Below are 16,299 nucleotides of genomic sequence, written 5' to 3'. Positions count from 1 at the left end.
GCAGAAGTTACATTTTGCATCTATCAATTCCTAATGCATACTTTATGAGACCCATCACAAATGAATAATATAAAGAAGTTACTGGTATACATGCCACTTAACTTCCTCATTAGAACCTTTTTGTAAACATCTCAGAGTAAAAAATCTGTCTTCTCTAAGGGTAATTTGTTGATCTGCCAACTGGTACAGGCGCTTTCTGAGATGATAACTCAGAAAGGGTTAAGCTTAGCCTCATCAGACACACAATGAGAAATGTCAAATCATTTGTTTCACTTGGTTATTAAATCAAATTAAGGCACAAAGAATATTCTGGCCAAGATAGACAAAGACAATCTCTGTATGACCCCACTCATATGTGGAAGTTAAACACGTGGACAAAGAGAACAGATTAGTGGCTTCCAGGGGAAAGGGGGTTGGGGGGGCACAAAGGGTGAAGGGGTGCACCTACAACACGACTGACAAACAATAATGTACAACTTAAATTTCACAAGGTTGTAAACTATCATAGTCTCAATAAAGAGTTAAAAAAAAAAGAGTATTCTGGCCCCAGTGTGACTCCATCTTTAAAAAAAGAATATGTCAAAAAGAAAAAGGAAACGGAACAGTTCCTAAGGACAATGTTCGAGAATGCACATTTTATTTTAGTTAGTATATCACAGCAAAACAAAAAACTGTGCAGTCATACTTCTTCTTCATATGTTCCTGACAACTGTCATCAATTTGGACTACAGTATGAAATGTGCTTGTCTAAAACAAAACTTCATTTTCTACCTAGCTTTACTCTTCAAGTGACTACTCATGGCTTCTTTCCTACCTCTGTGATTCTGCGATTTGCTTGTTATGAATTCTAATATTCCATACATCCAATCTATACATTTTGTAATGAAAAAATACTTCAGAATAAAATCGAAATGCAACCAGACGAATCTGAACTAAAAGACTTCACTCTCTTCATATAACCCAAGACCATTTTTACAGGACAAGGAGAGTTCTTACCTGATTAACATCAAAAAACCTGGATCTTAAATACTCTAATAAGGATGGGACACCTGCTACATCTGAATATTCACCATATCCAACATTGAATCATTTAACAATTATTTAAAAATCATTATGAGGTGGACTTCATGAAATCTGTCTTAGAACATTTCAAAACTGAAAAAAAGATTGAATTTCTCAACTCTTTTACATAAAAATTAACCTCTTTATATACTAAAAAGTATAGACTTTGAAATACTTTTATTTCTAGTATATATCTCCTCCAACACAGGCTTGTTCACAAAAAAAAAATCCCTTTAACTACATTGAAAGAGACATTCCTTCCCGAACTAACACAGACACACAACTGCATTTGTTGGTACTTAAAAAATTCTGATTATAATCAACTTGAGATTCTGAGAAATCATTATCTATGTATACATCCTCCTTTACTGATTGCTACAAATCCAACCACATGAAGTCAGTCACACATTGAAATAGAGAAACACGGGAATTGAACTTTCAACTGTCAGGTAGTCACTCAGAACTACTCAGATGCATGTAAGTGGTATTGAGAAAAGACTCACCTCTCCTTGTCTGGGGATGCCGAACTTGGAAAGCTTGGCTTTGGCTCTGGCGGACTCTGGCTTGGTGGCCGGGACTCCCCTATACGACGTGCAGTGCACGCTGGTTTCCGTGGATGACTTAAGCTTTGGAGATTCATCAGGTGCCTGATCTTGGCCGTCCATCGGCCGCACATATGCAGTCGGTTTCTGCTGGATCAAGCTGGGTTTTGAAGCCAGGGAAGGAGGAAAGTTCTGGACACAGTGTCCACTGCCACTGTGCTTGGCTGCTATAGCAGGTGGCCTTTCCTGGGTCTGAAGACCCACTTCTACATTGCACACTTGTTTGGTCCGTGACTGCTGTCTGCCAACACCATCACCAAGCAAGGTCCTGAGAGAGCCCTGTTGTGCTGAGTTGGAAGAAGAAGAAGAGGAAGATGAGCATGAGGGGCTTGACACATAGTGATTAGGTTTTTTATTATGATTCTTTGGGCTAGCAGATTTGTGAACATCAAGCAACCTGTGTCCGTGCTTACTTGCTCTCTGTTGGCCATCGGATGGTGGGTGCCCAGCCTTCTGCCAGCCCATGGTGCCCCTCTTACTCTGCTGCACAGGGACAGCTGCTGGTGTGGAAGATGCAGTGCTACAGACAGACGAGGGCTGGGTCTGGGCTCTTGAATCTGCAACAAAATGTTCATCAATCTTGTTCACAGGAGCCTGAGGAACCCCAGGTTTGGGAACGCCAACGAGATGACTCTGATTAGATCTATCAGTTAAAAAGTCTTTCATTTCATCATAATTGCCTAAAGTATTCTGGATCCGGTTGGAGAGCTCATCCCCCTTGTTAGTCTGGAGAAAGAAAAACACAACATCCACCTGATTGTTAGAGACAACAGGAACATGGGAAATAATGGAGAGGTGTCTTCACTGATCACAGAGCCAGGACTGCCACATTCAGAATGAGAGCTGAGAGCTGAAATCAAAATCGTCATCTCTGAAGACCTCTGTCAGCACTCTGCATCGCACCAGAACCAGAAAGCTGTGAATGGCCTCAGAGTGCACAAAAAGGGAATCCATCAACACACTGTGCCACAGCTAAGGAAATCAGAAAATTTACTACTGCAGCTTCACAAAATGGTCTGGATTAAGGCTTTCTGGGACTAGATTTTCTTTTCATTTTTGTACTTCCATTGGAAGCTTTTCTTGAAAATTCAGATTTGGCTCAAATTGTTCTGCTTCCAATTTCTAAATATTTAATTATTCTTGTCAGCAACCCAGAGTGACAGGCAAAAGAAGTCAGAGAAAAGCTTAAAATGAACAGGGGACTAAATATGCAAGAAGCTACCAGCCTGAACTATCCATAGCTCCATACAGCCTAAGATATTAGTGAAATCTGGGGAGATATTTCATTTTGGAAGAGAGGTTCTATTTTTGGCCTTTGGCATAAATGAGAAACAATCCAACAGCTTCTCTCTCATTAGCCCTGTCAGGTACCCTGATCCCAGCATGATCCCTGTGTGGACAAATATGTAACCCAACCTCTTTTTGTTTCCTAACAGCTTAGAAGATGTAACAAATGGCATTGACTTTGAAAATCAATGCGGAGATGAAGTCTATATTATTGATAAAAATCACAGCAAGCAGATCTCAATATTAAGCAAAAATTACATTTCACCAAGGTCGTAGCTGGTAAAGACATATGAGCTAGACACCAAGATTTGTGGGAGAAGACCCCATTCTTAGTGGTCGAACTGTCTTCCCTGGGCTGAAGAGGCAGAAAACTAACTGAAGTTTGGTTGGTCAACTCTTCTAGTCAAGTCTGCCATCATGGAGCTAGAGGTACAAGGGAGGGCTGGAAATGAACAACTGAAAACCATCTACCTTGTAGGGTTCACTGAAGAGGGAGTAACTTGAACTAAACGTGCCATCATCCTGTTGAGTTTCCTGATTTCTTCTTTCTCGTTCTTTCCTCCGTAACACATTTCTATCTGGTTCATAGACACTGCATCAGGAGAAAGAAAAGAAAACAACCACATGCAAAAAAAGTGAAGGCTAAAGCCCCATCTAACATTCACCAGAGAGCAGAAGTCTGGTTCAGGGACACATGGTGATGATAACAAGGACATGGATCAGATTAAAGCCAGTCTAATCAAACAGTACCAGCTCAGGTGTCTGATAATTAAATTCTTCAGGAGGGAAAAAATCCTTAGGACAAGTTCCAATCAGTACTAGACCTTTCTACCTGATTTGTGAAAGAGGAAATATCTGAGCAACTTTGACAGTAGAAGACTGAAAATAAACCTAAGGCAGACGATAATTACAATGATGTGTAAATGGAAGTTATGAGCGTATTTCCTCTCATGACATAGCCTCTGAGTCTTATATGGGAATGCCCCCGTTCTTTTCTTCCTTTTCTTTCTTTTTTTTTTTTTTTTTGGCATGGTTGTGTTTCTGTAGTGATTCTTTCATTAGCCAGCTCCCTAAAGAGCTGTTCAAACTCTATGCTGCACTGGTTTTCACAGTTATGAGCCTTCTTCTGATCTCTGTTAATCAGTCAAGTCGTCAAACTACTACGGAATCAATTCTTCCTTCTGATACATTTGACACTATCACTCCTCCTAACTATGAAAAATGTGCCAGGAGGAAGGGGCACAGGCAACAAAGAGAGAGAACGGAAATTGAATTATGGTGTGTCTTCACAGAACTCGGCCTTTTTGTTGAAGAAAATTAATATCTATTCTCCTAAAATACAATTATGAAGTGACCAGACACCAGATAACTAGAAGGACTAAGGAAGAAATAGTGTCCTTTCCTCCTAATAAGGAGAAAATAAAGGGGCTAATTCAACTAATAAGACGGAAGGGGCCCATTTACTGACGGAAGGAAATACGCTTGTTTTTTCAGTTCCCTAGATAAAGAAATCTGGCCTCAGTGTAGACAACAGAACTAATACTGCCAATTGCAAAGAACTGACATGTCACTCAAAACGAGCATGATCCTCATTTCCCAGCAGAAGCATTTACTTTAAGTGACCTTGTCTTTATTTTGCTTAGAGCTCCCACTTGGTCTAGTGGACAGATGCCCGAGCTGGAAGCCAGAACAACTGCCTACTGACTGTCATTCTCCCATAACCAGCAACAGGATGACAGGAAAGCCACACGTCTCTGGGAACCCCAGTGTCTTCATTATAAAGCATGGATGTTTCATGGTGGTGGTGTAAGGTTTCAACATGAAGGTAATCTACAAAAGGGCTTTGGAATACCTTCAGGTGCCAAAACTCCAACGTATTGCTGTTAAATGTTGTTAATAATAAAAGATCTATGGGTTCAAAGAAACTTAGGAAAACAGTGAGGTGGTGGTGGTGGTTGTTTTTAGCTAAATTGCTTTCTTGAGTAAAAGAGTATTTGTGTCATACAGCTGTAGAGGACAAAATAAAATGATCATAAAATAAATACTGCTTATCCTCCTGGCTCTGCCAGTGTGGCCAGAATATACTTTAAATTCACTGTCTAAGGGGCGATGGTAAACACGCTTCTGGAAAGGCTGTGAGAGCACCTCAGGCATTTCATTTAAATTTAAGATTAGGGAATGTTAAAATACCCAGAACATGTAGCCTATTAGCATTTTAATTCATCCTTAGCACATTACCCAAAGTTATTAGATTTGAGAGTCCAACTAGTGACCTTCATATAAAGGGAGGCTACAGTCACAGCCTTACCAACTGAGAGGCTCACAGCTCCAACTCACGATCACTGAGAACTCTCCGGGGTGGCTGTGGTAACAGTGACTGGCATAGGGAGGCACGAGATGGAAATGACACTCTTATTCACAGAACCAAGCTTCGGGTTCAAAGGGGAGGGTATGACTGTTCTGCCAGCTCGTGGACATTTGCAATGTGAAACCCCAGCTTTCATGAACATTCCATGAATTTCAAATGGAGACCACTCTGAGGACACATATGTTGTGGAGGGGCATGAAGTGGGCTTTAACCAAGAGGGAAATTCTAGTTTTACTATGAACTTACAACTTTTGGACCAAAACCAGCATTTGCAGTCAGAAAAATAAGCTTGCATCGCATGCATCACACTTCTTCCCCTCTGCAGCACATACAGCCGCCCGTGAAGCACCTGCGGAACTCCATGCACAGAGACTTCCACATCATGCTTGCTGTCCTCAGCCAGGTCAAGCCAACCAAGCACACAAGACTGGTGTGATGCACAAAGTGGCCTTATGAACACAGAGCAGGCATTTAGGATGATTTCCAGGCTTCTGAGAAGGCCCCCATTCCCAAAATAATACCTCCTGCATCTGCTGGCTGATGACTGAAATTCCACAACTAGAGAGTCATTCCTCTGGTTTAAGATGTCTTCACCCCTGTAAGAAATGTAGACACCACAAGAAGGGAAAACACTTTAAACCTGATAAGCCCTTGATATCTTAGCATGCATGAGTTTGCCAACTTTTTCCCCAAAGGCCAGGGGGAAAGGGCACAAGGACATCAAGGTCCAAAGGGGATCCAAACAGGAGGCATGATGAAAAAGGGAGGGACAATGTAGAGTGCAGCACGAAAACAAAACCCTACCTATTTTGCAACGTGGCTTAGATATTTAAGACAAAGGCATGAGGATACAAGCCCAAATCAACTCGGCAGGTATCAGACTCACTGCATTTCCGGGTCAGGGAGCACGGATCACTTCCGAATATGAAGAAGTTGGAGGTGAGGGGGATGCTGCTCCTTCCCAACTAAATCTGCTTCATTCCTCAACTCATTAAGCTTGAAGATAACCCAAAGCACTCCAATATGCAGACCACAGATAGCTAAAGTTCTCCAGTGAGGTTCTCCCCACACATTCAGCCTATGGCTTTGAACACTAAGAAGGACTGAACACCCTCAGGACCACTTACACACAATCTACTAATACAAATGCACTGGCCATCTTTTATGCGACCACCACGATGCTTGTGCCATGCAGTAACCTCCACGCCATCAGATGAAACCAGAATGACCAAAAAAGACAATCATCGCCCTTCTCCAGAGGAGAGCAAAGGAAACCCCAAAAAGAGAGGCAATACTTCTTCAATGGCTTCACTTTGGTTTTTCTTCCCTTTCCTTGGTAGGCAGATCTGTAGGCTCCACTGACCATTCAGCCCTTCTTAATGGTAAGCAATCCACTCCTTATCCTTAACTACAACCACAACCCCCATGTGTCATGTCAGGCCTAGGAAGCTAACATGTCACCTGCTTAAAACAAATGTCATTGTAAGAGAAAGTCTGGACTTGCTATCCCCCATCTCTCCCTAAGTGTCTGAACTTTTATCTCTTCTACCAACACTAAATATTTTGACTCAAAAAGACAGTGTCTTCTCAACAGTGAGTCCACCATTCCACTAATTACAAGCGAAATCCGCGTAGGTACTTACAATCCCAGGGAGTGCCTTTCTCTTGATCTCTCACCATTAAAACTCAGCCCTCTTCCCTCCTCTGCCATTCTAGCAACGTGAGGACCATGTTATCTGCTTTTCAAGCAAAGGAGCCTTTCACTTGACGTGCTGAAAGTCAGGTCAACTTCCCCAGGGGTGGTTGACTAAAGCTGTAGAGGATTTCGGTTCCTGGCATGCCAATACATACGTTAAACCTAGTAAGAGCCTTGTGTTATGAGCTATGTTTCTTTGTTACTAGCAGATGGTAAAATCTCTATCATCTGAAAAGTTGTTCCCTACTGCTGTGAAAATTATAAGAATCACACTCCTCAAATGTATGTCACCAAACATATTTATTTATTTTGCATGAAAGTGGAGGCAGTCAACTGCTACAATATTATTTATTATTTATTGCAGATGCATAACATTCCCAGAAAATAAAGCTTTTTAATCAATTCTGTTTAAAAGACATTTATTTTCAGAATAGAAAAAAACAGCCAATGAAAAACATAGTAAAAACATTTCTGATCATTTCCCACTTACTTGCTTTTGGCCCATAAATTGAGGTATCTTGTAGGACTCAGGTCAAAAACAATTACGCTGGTTAAGTAGGAATAGATCTCCAAACACAAAATTATCATCATTTCCAAAATTAATGTATTCATGATCATACGGTAACAGTATGAAACAAAATAATAGCAATACCTTTGCACCTGATAGCTTCTCCCTTCAACTGAACTCAAAACACTTCACATATATGTCCCTTAATTATCCTTACAATGCCCCTTTAGGGAAAGTAGGGATGGTAGATACTATTACTAGATTAACTGTTTTCAAGATCAAGGAACTTAGAATCAGAGTTTCATTTTCAAAACGATGTCATAACGAAGACATCACGTAGAAGGAACAGCAATGTCCAAAGTACTTTCTTCGTGTCTATCCAAGGAAGAGGAGCTGCCCATGAGCCAAGAGATGGCCACACTTCCTAAACCCTGATGTCTACAAGCCCAGTATTAATAAATAGTGAACACAAGCCCCACGAAAGCATAACAGGACAAGTGAAACACAGGGAAGCTATTTCTCATTCAAAGGGAACTAAAAGGAGAATTCTGGAATAAAGGCTCAGCTGCTAAAATTTTTATATTACCAAAACAATGAAAGACAAAAATCAGTCTCTTTCCAGAGCACACACACAAAAAGGATATGCATGTAATATAGAATAGTAGAGTAGAGGACAGATGAGTGAATAACGAAATGACAGATTCTAAAGTAAGCCATCTGGGGCTGATGTCACCACCTTTTTCATCAAATCCTACCCATTCTCTGCCCAGCTGCCCTACTGGAGGGAAAGGTGCCGGAGCTAGTGCAGCGGCCCCTCCAGCTGGGCCCCCACTTGGCCCCAAGAGACCCAGCTGGCCAGGAGAGCCCTGCATCGATCCACATACAGTTGTTCACATCTGAACACTGGCTCCAACAAACTGCCCCTCCCAAGGGGGAGGCTTTCAGCCAAGGGTACACATAGCTAAGGGGCCCCCTGACTAGAATCATCAAAGTGTTTTATTCTTAAAACAACACTATCCTACCCACTGGTGTGTCTCCAGGGTTGGGGTCTAGGAATAAGTGAGTTCAAGGAGAAGAGAATGAATAACCTCTTGCCTATCCTTTGAGGAAAGCCATCATGTTCTCCATGTTTAAAAAATATTAATCCTCTTCAACTAGCAGAAACACAATTCACTTTAGTCCGAAAGGATTTCCTGAATGCCTCCCGAACGCCACTGTGTTAGATGCTCTGGAGACAACTCGGGCAGTGACTGGCCTAGACGCTCTTACTTTAACAAGCTGGCATTCCACATTTAAAGTCTCGTTTCCTTGGTTTGCTTCACCGTGAACCTGTCATTGCTTCTTCACTCTAAATAGGTTTATCTGATCCTTTCCTGAAGCAGGCGTGGTTGGGAGTGACAAAACGAAGGGCAGACGCAGGGGAGAATAGAGGGGCTCCCAGACACACTCTCCCTTTCTCTACAGTTTGCATCAGAGCTGGCCTTGAACAGCTTGATCACAGAGGAGACAATCTTTTCAGTCACGGGACATTTACAGTCCTGGGACAACGTACTAAGCTGCCCTGGGGTGTGGACTGGCAGCCACAGGGGTAAACAGGAAGAAGAAAAGGCACTAAGTGGAAAGGAGAAGAAAGTTTCACAGAAACTCTCCTGCTCTCTGGAGCTGCAACATCTGCAACTGTGTGTAATTAAAGAAACTTAATCAAACACGCCAAAATTATAACAATTGCTTTAAATTTAATGAGTCAAACTAATGAACATATCTCCTTATTTATAAAGCAAATAATAAAAGATCAGTAATCCTTTCTTAATTCAGAGAAAAGCAAGGCTGTTGAAGTGTACTTGCAAATTCTCTCCTTAGCCCACAGACAGAGCTGGTGGGCTGAAAGGCAGAAAGGTGGTCACGGAGTGAACAGGTGATAGAAGCAATTCAGGCAGTGAGAAGATGGGGCTGGAGTCAGAGCTGGGTAAAGAGGCATGAATGATCCCCACTGGAGTCCTTCAAGGACCGAGCTGTGGTAGCTGTGGTGGAGAGGGTGTTGGTGTTGGTGGTACTAGGGAGGGTGGTGCTGGGGAGGGTGGTGTTGGTGATGCTGGTAGGCGTGGTGGTGGTGATGGGGGTAGGTGATAAGGATAGTAGTGAGGTTGGTAGTGGCTAAAGATCTGCTGAGGAGTGAGAACTGGTCAACAATGCATATAATAAACCCTTAAATCCTGAACATTACCATTTCACTGCTTACTTATACTAGGCATTCTTTTTTTTTTTTTTTTTGAGGAAGATTAGCCCTGAGCTAACAGCTGTCCCCAATCCTCCTCTTTTTGCTGAGGAAGATTGGCTCTGAGCTAACATCCATGCCCATCTTCCTCTACTTTATATGTGGGACACCCGCCACGGCATGGCTTGATAAGCGGTACGTAGGTCCACACCCGGGATCTGAACTGGTGAACCCTGGGCCACTGAAGCAGGGCACACAAAGTTAACCACTATGCCACCAGGCCCGGCCCCTAGGCTTTCTTTTTGAGTCAAGTAATTCCAGTTTCCATGCCTGTTCGCTCTACTTTCCCCCAAGAGCATTATGCCACCGGCTCACCATCAGCTTTGTAAGTGTGACCCCCATGATTATTTTTACCATGGACACCTCAAAAAGGTCAGTCCTACCTTGTACTTACTTGTCTCTAACCACTAAGGTTATCTCGATCTTAATTCAGTCTTGAAACTGTCTTTGGGAGCATTTACAGATCTCTGCCTTAGGGCTACGATCTGTTCCACAAGAATGGGAAGAGAAGTGAGTGTGGTTTGTGCCATAATCACTTCTTCGGAGACACATAGTAACGATCACCCATGGACGATGTCAGCCCACAAATATTCCAAAGAAAGATAGCCTTTTTGAAAGATCTATGCCATCTTCCCAGACCCATCACCCCCATATTCAATTTTGCTAATAACAACCACTACCCTTTCTTACTACACGCAGCCACTGTGGAAAGCACTTCACAGGAATTATTTCATTTAATCATCTTCAAAATCCCAAGAGGCATTATCCCCACTTACCAGTGAGGAAACAAGAGGCTCTGTAGTTAACTAACTTGTCCAAGTCCCACAGCCAGTGAGCGACAATGCTTGGGTCTGAAGCCAGGCAGTCTGGCACCAGAGACCAAATTCTTACACTCTTACCCCACTGGCTCCCCAGGGAACTTGCTCACTGATGAGCTTTAACAAATGGTACCCCCATCCTTTGTTAGTAAATGCCAGGAAGAAGGGTGTTAATTTTCATATCATGACAATTTCAGTTCATTCTTCTAAGATCTGCTAAGCCTCCTTGGTTGATACACATCAAGAATCCTTCTAAAACCTGTAAAATATTACTGGGACAAGCAATTCAAATGAGTCAGCACTAGCAATTAACTAATACTCCAGTCCCTGAATTCTGTACAGTGAATTCCTTAAGAATTGTAGAAGACCATAGTAAGCGCTTTTTACAACAGAACTAGCATGGACAAGTCAGTGCTGCAATATGGTACTGGACACTTACCATTTCTTTACTGATCCTTTACTGGATCCCAACTCCTTTCCTAACTCAGTAAAAACGATGACTGTTCCAAATCTCTCTCGTAAATATACTCGAGTGAATTTTTAGAGAGATGACAGATAAATGACAGCTTTGCATTTCCAAGGGTTAAATGCTTTTCCCAAGGGATCCTAAGTCTTGGTGCCATGAGAACAAGTGTCAGGTTCTAATGGAATTGTTCCATGATAAATAAACCACCAGGCTGTATGACAAGCAGCTTTCAAAGAGGCTTTCCATATAGTATAAACAGCAGAAGTTAATTTGAGTTTCTTAACAGGACCTTTTTCCTTTACAATATAAAAGTGCCTTGGGATGAAGCAATTACTCTGATTTACCATCTTCTTCTTGGTAGAATATAAAGATGCAGCAGAGCCTCACAAAAGCAGTAACTTAACCAAATGAGACCCACCTGCAAAGTCCCTACTATGCTATTTCAAAGAGCTCCCTTCCAGCCAGCAGCACAGAGCTGGCATCAATCATAGGTATGCATGATGAGAAGGATGCTTACTGCCAGGGCTTTCATGTTAGAGACAATAAATTACTTTTCCTCCACCAAATGCTCGGTTAAATTTCATTTTCACTTTACAGCATCAGTTTCTAAACTTGGGCTCCCAGGAATTTTAAAGCCATATGCAGGAAGGGTCATATTTTATAGCACGCTTATGTTTTTACGATGCTCTTCCATACAACCCCCATGCGGCCACTCAGGGTCATGGGCATGGCTTTAAGTCAGAGGGCAGAAGGGTGGCCGAGCCCTCTCATATAACTTCCTGACATCATTTGGATCAAGCTCCTGGACACGGAAAGCCCTGAGACCCCAAATGTTAGCCATTAAAGAATGGCTCATGCTCTTCCTGAATCCAACTCCTCAACTTCTTTTCCTCCCAGAGGAATGAGATATGAACCATCTGTTTGAATGGGATTTCTGAAAAGGAGCAAGAGTCAGCTAGAGCTATAGCTATTTATTGAACTGAATTAATTTACCTGTGAAGGACAGAACTAGCCCGAGGCTAGTAATGAAAACAAATAGCTAACTTTACGGAAAGGTAGAATTAAAGGGATATGCATGTCCTCAAACACCTTCTGATGTCCAAGCTATCTGACAGACCAACCATTTGGTCTTCCATGTAGAACAGATGGAAACTACTATCATAGACACTAACTTATCTGAGAGGGAAGAGACCCTGTTTTGACGAGGAGAACAACCTGTTTTGGTCCAGGGCAGTTTATCAGCTTAGCAAGAAGTCTTGGTGGGTAAAGGAGACAGGAAGAGGAAAATAAGACAATTAACACTCTCCAGTATCTGAAAGAGAACACAGTACCCCCCTGAGAGGATGGAGCCTCTAGGGTCATCAGGAAAGCAGGACCAGGGTATGAGACCCCGGGCTCACTTCCTCAGTCAGAGAGAAACAGAAGCCCATGGGTAGATGCTCCCTCAACTTCCCCCCTTCCAACCTTTCCCCACCTCCCTGCCACTCAGGCCTTTACACCCCACCCCTCCTCCTCCCCTCTGAGGGCCCAGCGCTAACTCTCCCACCTGAGCCCTGAAGCCTATTCCCCCCACCGGCCACTTTCCCATAGAGGCCACTTTCTCCTATTTGGTCACTGTCTTGGTCTCAATTGGCTTTTTCTCATCAGCAAATAAACTCATTCAAGGTCCTGCTATCTTTAAAAAAAAAAAAAATGATAAGCCCTCTCTGACCCTCTGTCCTCTTTTGACTGTTTTCAACCACAGTTTTCTACAGAGACTCGCTGTCTCTCCCAATCCCTGGTTTTCCTAATAAGCCCACGCCATCTGGGATCAGGGTCTGCTGTTCACAGCAGGGTCACCACCTCCTCACTGGGCAATCAATGGATATTTCTCACTCCCCACCTCCCAGGCAGCTGACACCATCTTTCAAGAGGCTGTCTACTCCAGGCTCTGTGGTACCACGTGCTCCTGGTTTCCCTCCCACCTCTTGGGCTACTCTTGAGGTTGCTTTGCATGTTTTTCTTCCTGGGACACTCCTTTAGAAGCAGTTGTCACTCGGGGTTCTGTGCAAGTCTCTGTGTCTAAGCCTGGCCTGTTCTCCCGTGAGTCTTCCTGGGTGATGTCATTCACTCCTTGCCTTCAGGTGCCATCTTTATGTTGATGACGGGCAAGGCTCCAAGACTCACCCAATCTGTCTTCTCAGCTCCAAACCCAGTTATCCAACTATCCACTTGGTCTCCTCAAGTCAGGTTTCCCAAAAACATGCACAGCCCAGCATTTCTACACTTAGCCCCTCACCACCCCCTGACCCCAGCCTCTGCCTCCACTTCTGTCATCTATGTTGGTGGATGGCACCACTACCCACCTAGTTACTCAGGTCAGAAATATGGGCACCATCTTGACTCTGTCATTTGCCAAACCACTGCCCCTTATATCCAATCAATCCCCCAGTCCTGTCAATATCACTCAAATTTGTCCAGTTCTCTCCTCCACCGCCACCTTCTCACTCCAGGCCACCATTGGCTCCTTCCTAGTCCCTTGCAGTGCCTCCTAAAGGGTCTCCTGGTTGTTCTTCCCGCCCCAGTAGAATTACGCCTCCACAGTAAAGTGGTATTTTTAAAACAGTAGTTCGATCACGTCACTGCTCTGGCTCCACACCGCCTTTGGACAGAAGCTAAACCTGGTGTCGATGGCCCTGCAGAGATGATCTGCCCCTGCTTATCTCTCCAATGTCAGCCTTCAATCCATCCAATCTCTATGCCCTGGTCTCTCTCTGAGCCCAGGTGTATGCTCTGCAACCTGCTCACCTCCTCCTGATCCTGAAGGTGTCAGATTGGTGATGCCTCCCTCTCAGAAACGTTCTTGGACACCCTCGACGGACCCAAGTCCTGACTGGGGGGCCCTTCATATGTACTACAGAGAAACCTGCATTCTCCCCCATAATCACATTTCTCACACTAATTATCTGAATCCTCCATTAAATGGTTAGTTCCCTAAGAAGAGGGCCTATGTCTACTTTCTGTAAACCTGTATTCCCAGGACCTAGAATATTAACTAGCACAGAGTGGGCAGTGAAGAAAATACTTTAAAAATACATGCTAAATAATTGTTTAATTTTTTTTTCCTTCCTTTTCAAAAGCTAGCCTATACATATATCACAATTTGAACAAACAGAACGAAAATCTATTCAGATTCTGGATCCTAAAACGCTCTTTATGGTTAAAGAATATAATAACAATGAGAATCATAATAAAGTAATACTGGCCAACTGTCTGGTGCTGGAAAGTTTGTAAAGAAAGTTTTATTTGTTATCCTCTGAATCCCTCTCAACAAACCTGTTATATAGCCCTTATTTAAGCAGAACACAAAATTTTAATAAACAAACGTGTAAACATAAAAATGAAATAAAATCTGTGTGCTGTAAACATTCTTACGCTCATTTTAAAGATAAAGGTCTTTCATCAATGAAAAAGTGGGGCTTAGAAAATTTAAATGATTTTCCTAAATAATAACGGTTAGAATCGGAATTCTAAGTTCCACAGAAGTTCTGGATATTAAAAACAATTTAAGTTTTTAAAATAATATATTTTTATCAAAAAATATTCAGTTAACACTTACTATGTACAAAGTGCCAGCTAGACATGAAAAAATATCCATATCCCCACCTCAACACAGAGATTCTTGAGGACATTTCTCCAACTTCCTACGGTGAAAATTCTATAATTAAGCTGACTTAGAGGAAGATGATAAGGATTATGAATTATTTGAACTCTAAAGTTCTATAATTCATTCTGTGCTAGTGACACTAAAGATGATTAATTCTAAATATCCATATAACACAGTGTCAGAAAACCAAGGGGTCTTCCTATAGCTGATGTATCACTTGCAAGTTCCCAACTTCAATTAGACATGTAATCTATCATAAAAATATTTTATTTGATCCCTAGAATATTATGAATATTATATTTATATATTATGGGGCTGCCTACACATGATGATAACTATCACAATTCTTTAAGAAACATGGCAAAGAGAAGACTCAGTCTACTCTGACAACACGTTTGCTTCATTATCTTAAAATGTCTTCACCCCTCCTCCCTTCCTCCCCTCCTCCCCTCCTCCTTTCCTTCTCTTCCTCCACTCCTTACTCTTTCTGTCTCTTTTCATGTTTCCCATATATACACTCATACACAACAGAGTAAGACCAATGTCACAGGCAATATAGATAGCTCTGTAATATTATTAATGGAAGGAAAGCCTATGAAGAAGGCTATTCATCAAAATGCCGTGCACAGAAAAAAGACCTGGGTAATCTAGAGTAGGTAATTTTGGGCAGTTTGTGGCACATAATATTGGGAGAGACAGGGGAAGAGACAATCCACTTTTCTCCTCGTCTTTGATCTCTGCCAACTCAAAATCAATTAGCCTTCTGCTGAGTTAGCAGGAGGACAGCATTCTGTGGGCTTTCATCCTGGTTTTCCAGCTTCTGGGCAGCAGGGTTCTCCCTCCCCTGGACTTCAGAGTCCACGCCTCTCAGAATTAGCTGAAAACAATGCCTGGCTCATAGTAGACACTCAATTTCCTTTGTTGAATGAATAGATGAATGGATGGATGGATGACCTACCTAGGTTCTCTTTCACTCAATCTGTCCTTTCACTGACTGGCAGTAAGGATAAGCAATACTGTGAGTAGATTTGTCTGGTCTCCTCAGGACAGCAAAGTTCATTCTAAGACACGTAAAGGCTTTTCAGGTACATTCTGAAAGCAGCAGCCCCAAGTTGTTGATAAAGCTAGGTTTTACCAAATAATTTTTTTAAATGATTTGAACAAAAAGACATAGAAGAGTCATGTACTCCTTTTGCAATTAAAAGTCTACATGCATTAATAGAAGATACTATAATAACTCAACAGGAAACATATTAGAAAATTATTGAACTTGAAGCTTTCTTGAATAAGCAGCAGGTGATTCTGAGTCAGTATGGAATTATAGAAAAGGGAAGACATAGCAAATCCTCCCACTGAACAAGAAGAATATTTCCTATCACTGGGCCCATAACTTCCAAAGACCCTTGTCTACTTTCAAAGATATTAACATTGGGCCAGGAATGAGAAGACCCAGGTAAAGACCAGCCATAGTCAAGTAAGGAGCCACTCCCTGCCTTAGGCCCTCATCTTAAGCAGGCTTATAAAATCAATCCATACATTGATCAGTGGTTGTAAGAAGCAAATAAGATAAT

At 42.3% G+C, this 16,299-nt stretch overlaps 1 protein-coding gene across 3 annotated transcripts in view; it reads right to left on the bottom strand.

Annotated features, from left to right (window-relative positions):
• AFF3 (ALF transcription elongation factor 3) overlaps positions 1-16,299 on the bottom strand; it is a 526,899-nt gene that overhangs the window by 437,345 nt on the left and 73,255 nt on the right. Inside the window, exons 3-6 of one of the 3 annotated variants that reach the window (XM_046663032.1) lie at positions 5,841-5,915; positions 3,423-3,543; positions 2,078-2,390; positions 1,566-1,951 (exon numbers count right to left, since the gene is read on the bottom strand). In XM_046663032.1, the coding sequence (XP_046518988.1) occupies positions 1,566-1,951; positions 2,078-2,390; positions 3,423-3,543; positions 5,841-5,915 (895 nt within the window). Of the gene's footprint in view, positions 1-1,565; positions 1,952-2,077; positions 2,391-3,422; positions 3,544-5,840; positions 5,916-16,299 lie in introns of those variants that run through there. The other 2 variants (XM_046663033.1, XM_046663034.1) reach the window with 2 other exon arrangements.

Source organism: Equus quagga, chromosome 5 (genome assembly GCF_021613505.1).
Source record: "Equus quagga isolate Etosha38 chromosome 5, UCLA_HA_Equagga_1.0, whole genome shotgun sequence".
NCBI lineage: Eukaryota > Metazoa > Chordata > Mammalia > Perissodactyla > Equidae > Equus > Equus quagga.
This window is presented reverse-complemented; position numbering and strand designations above follow the sequence as displayed.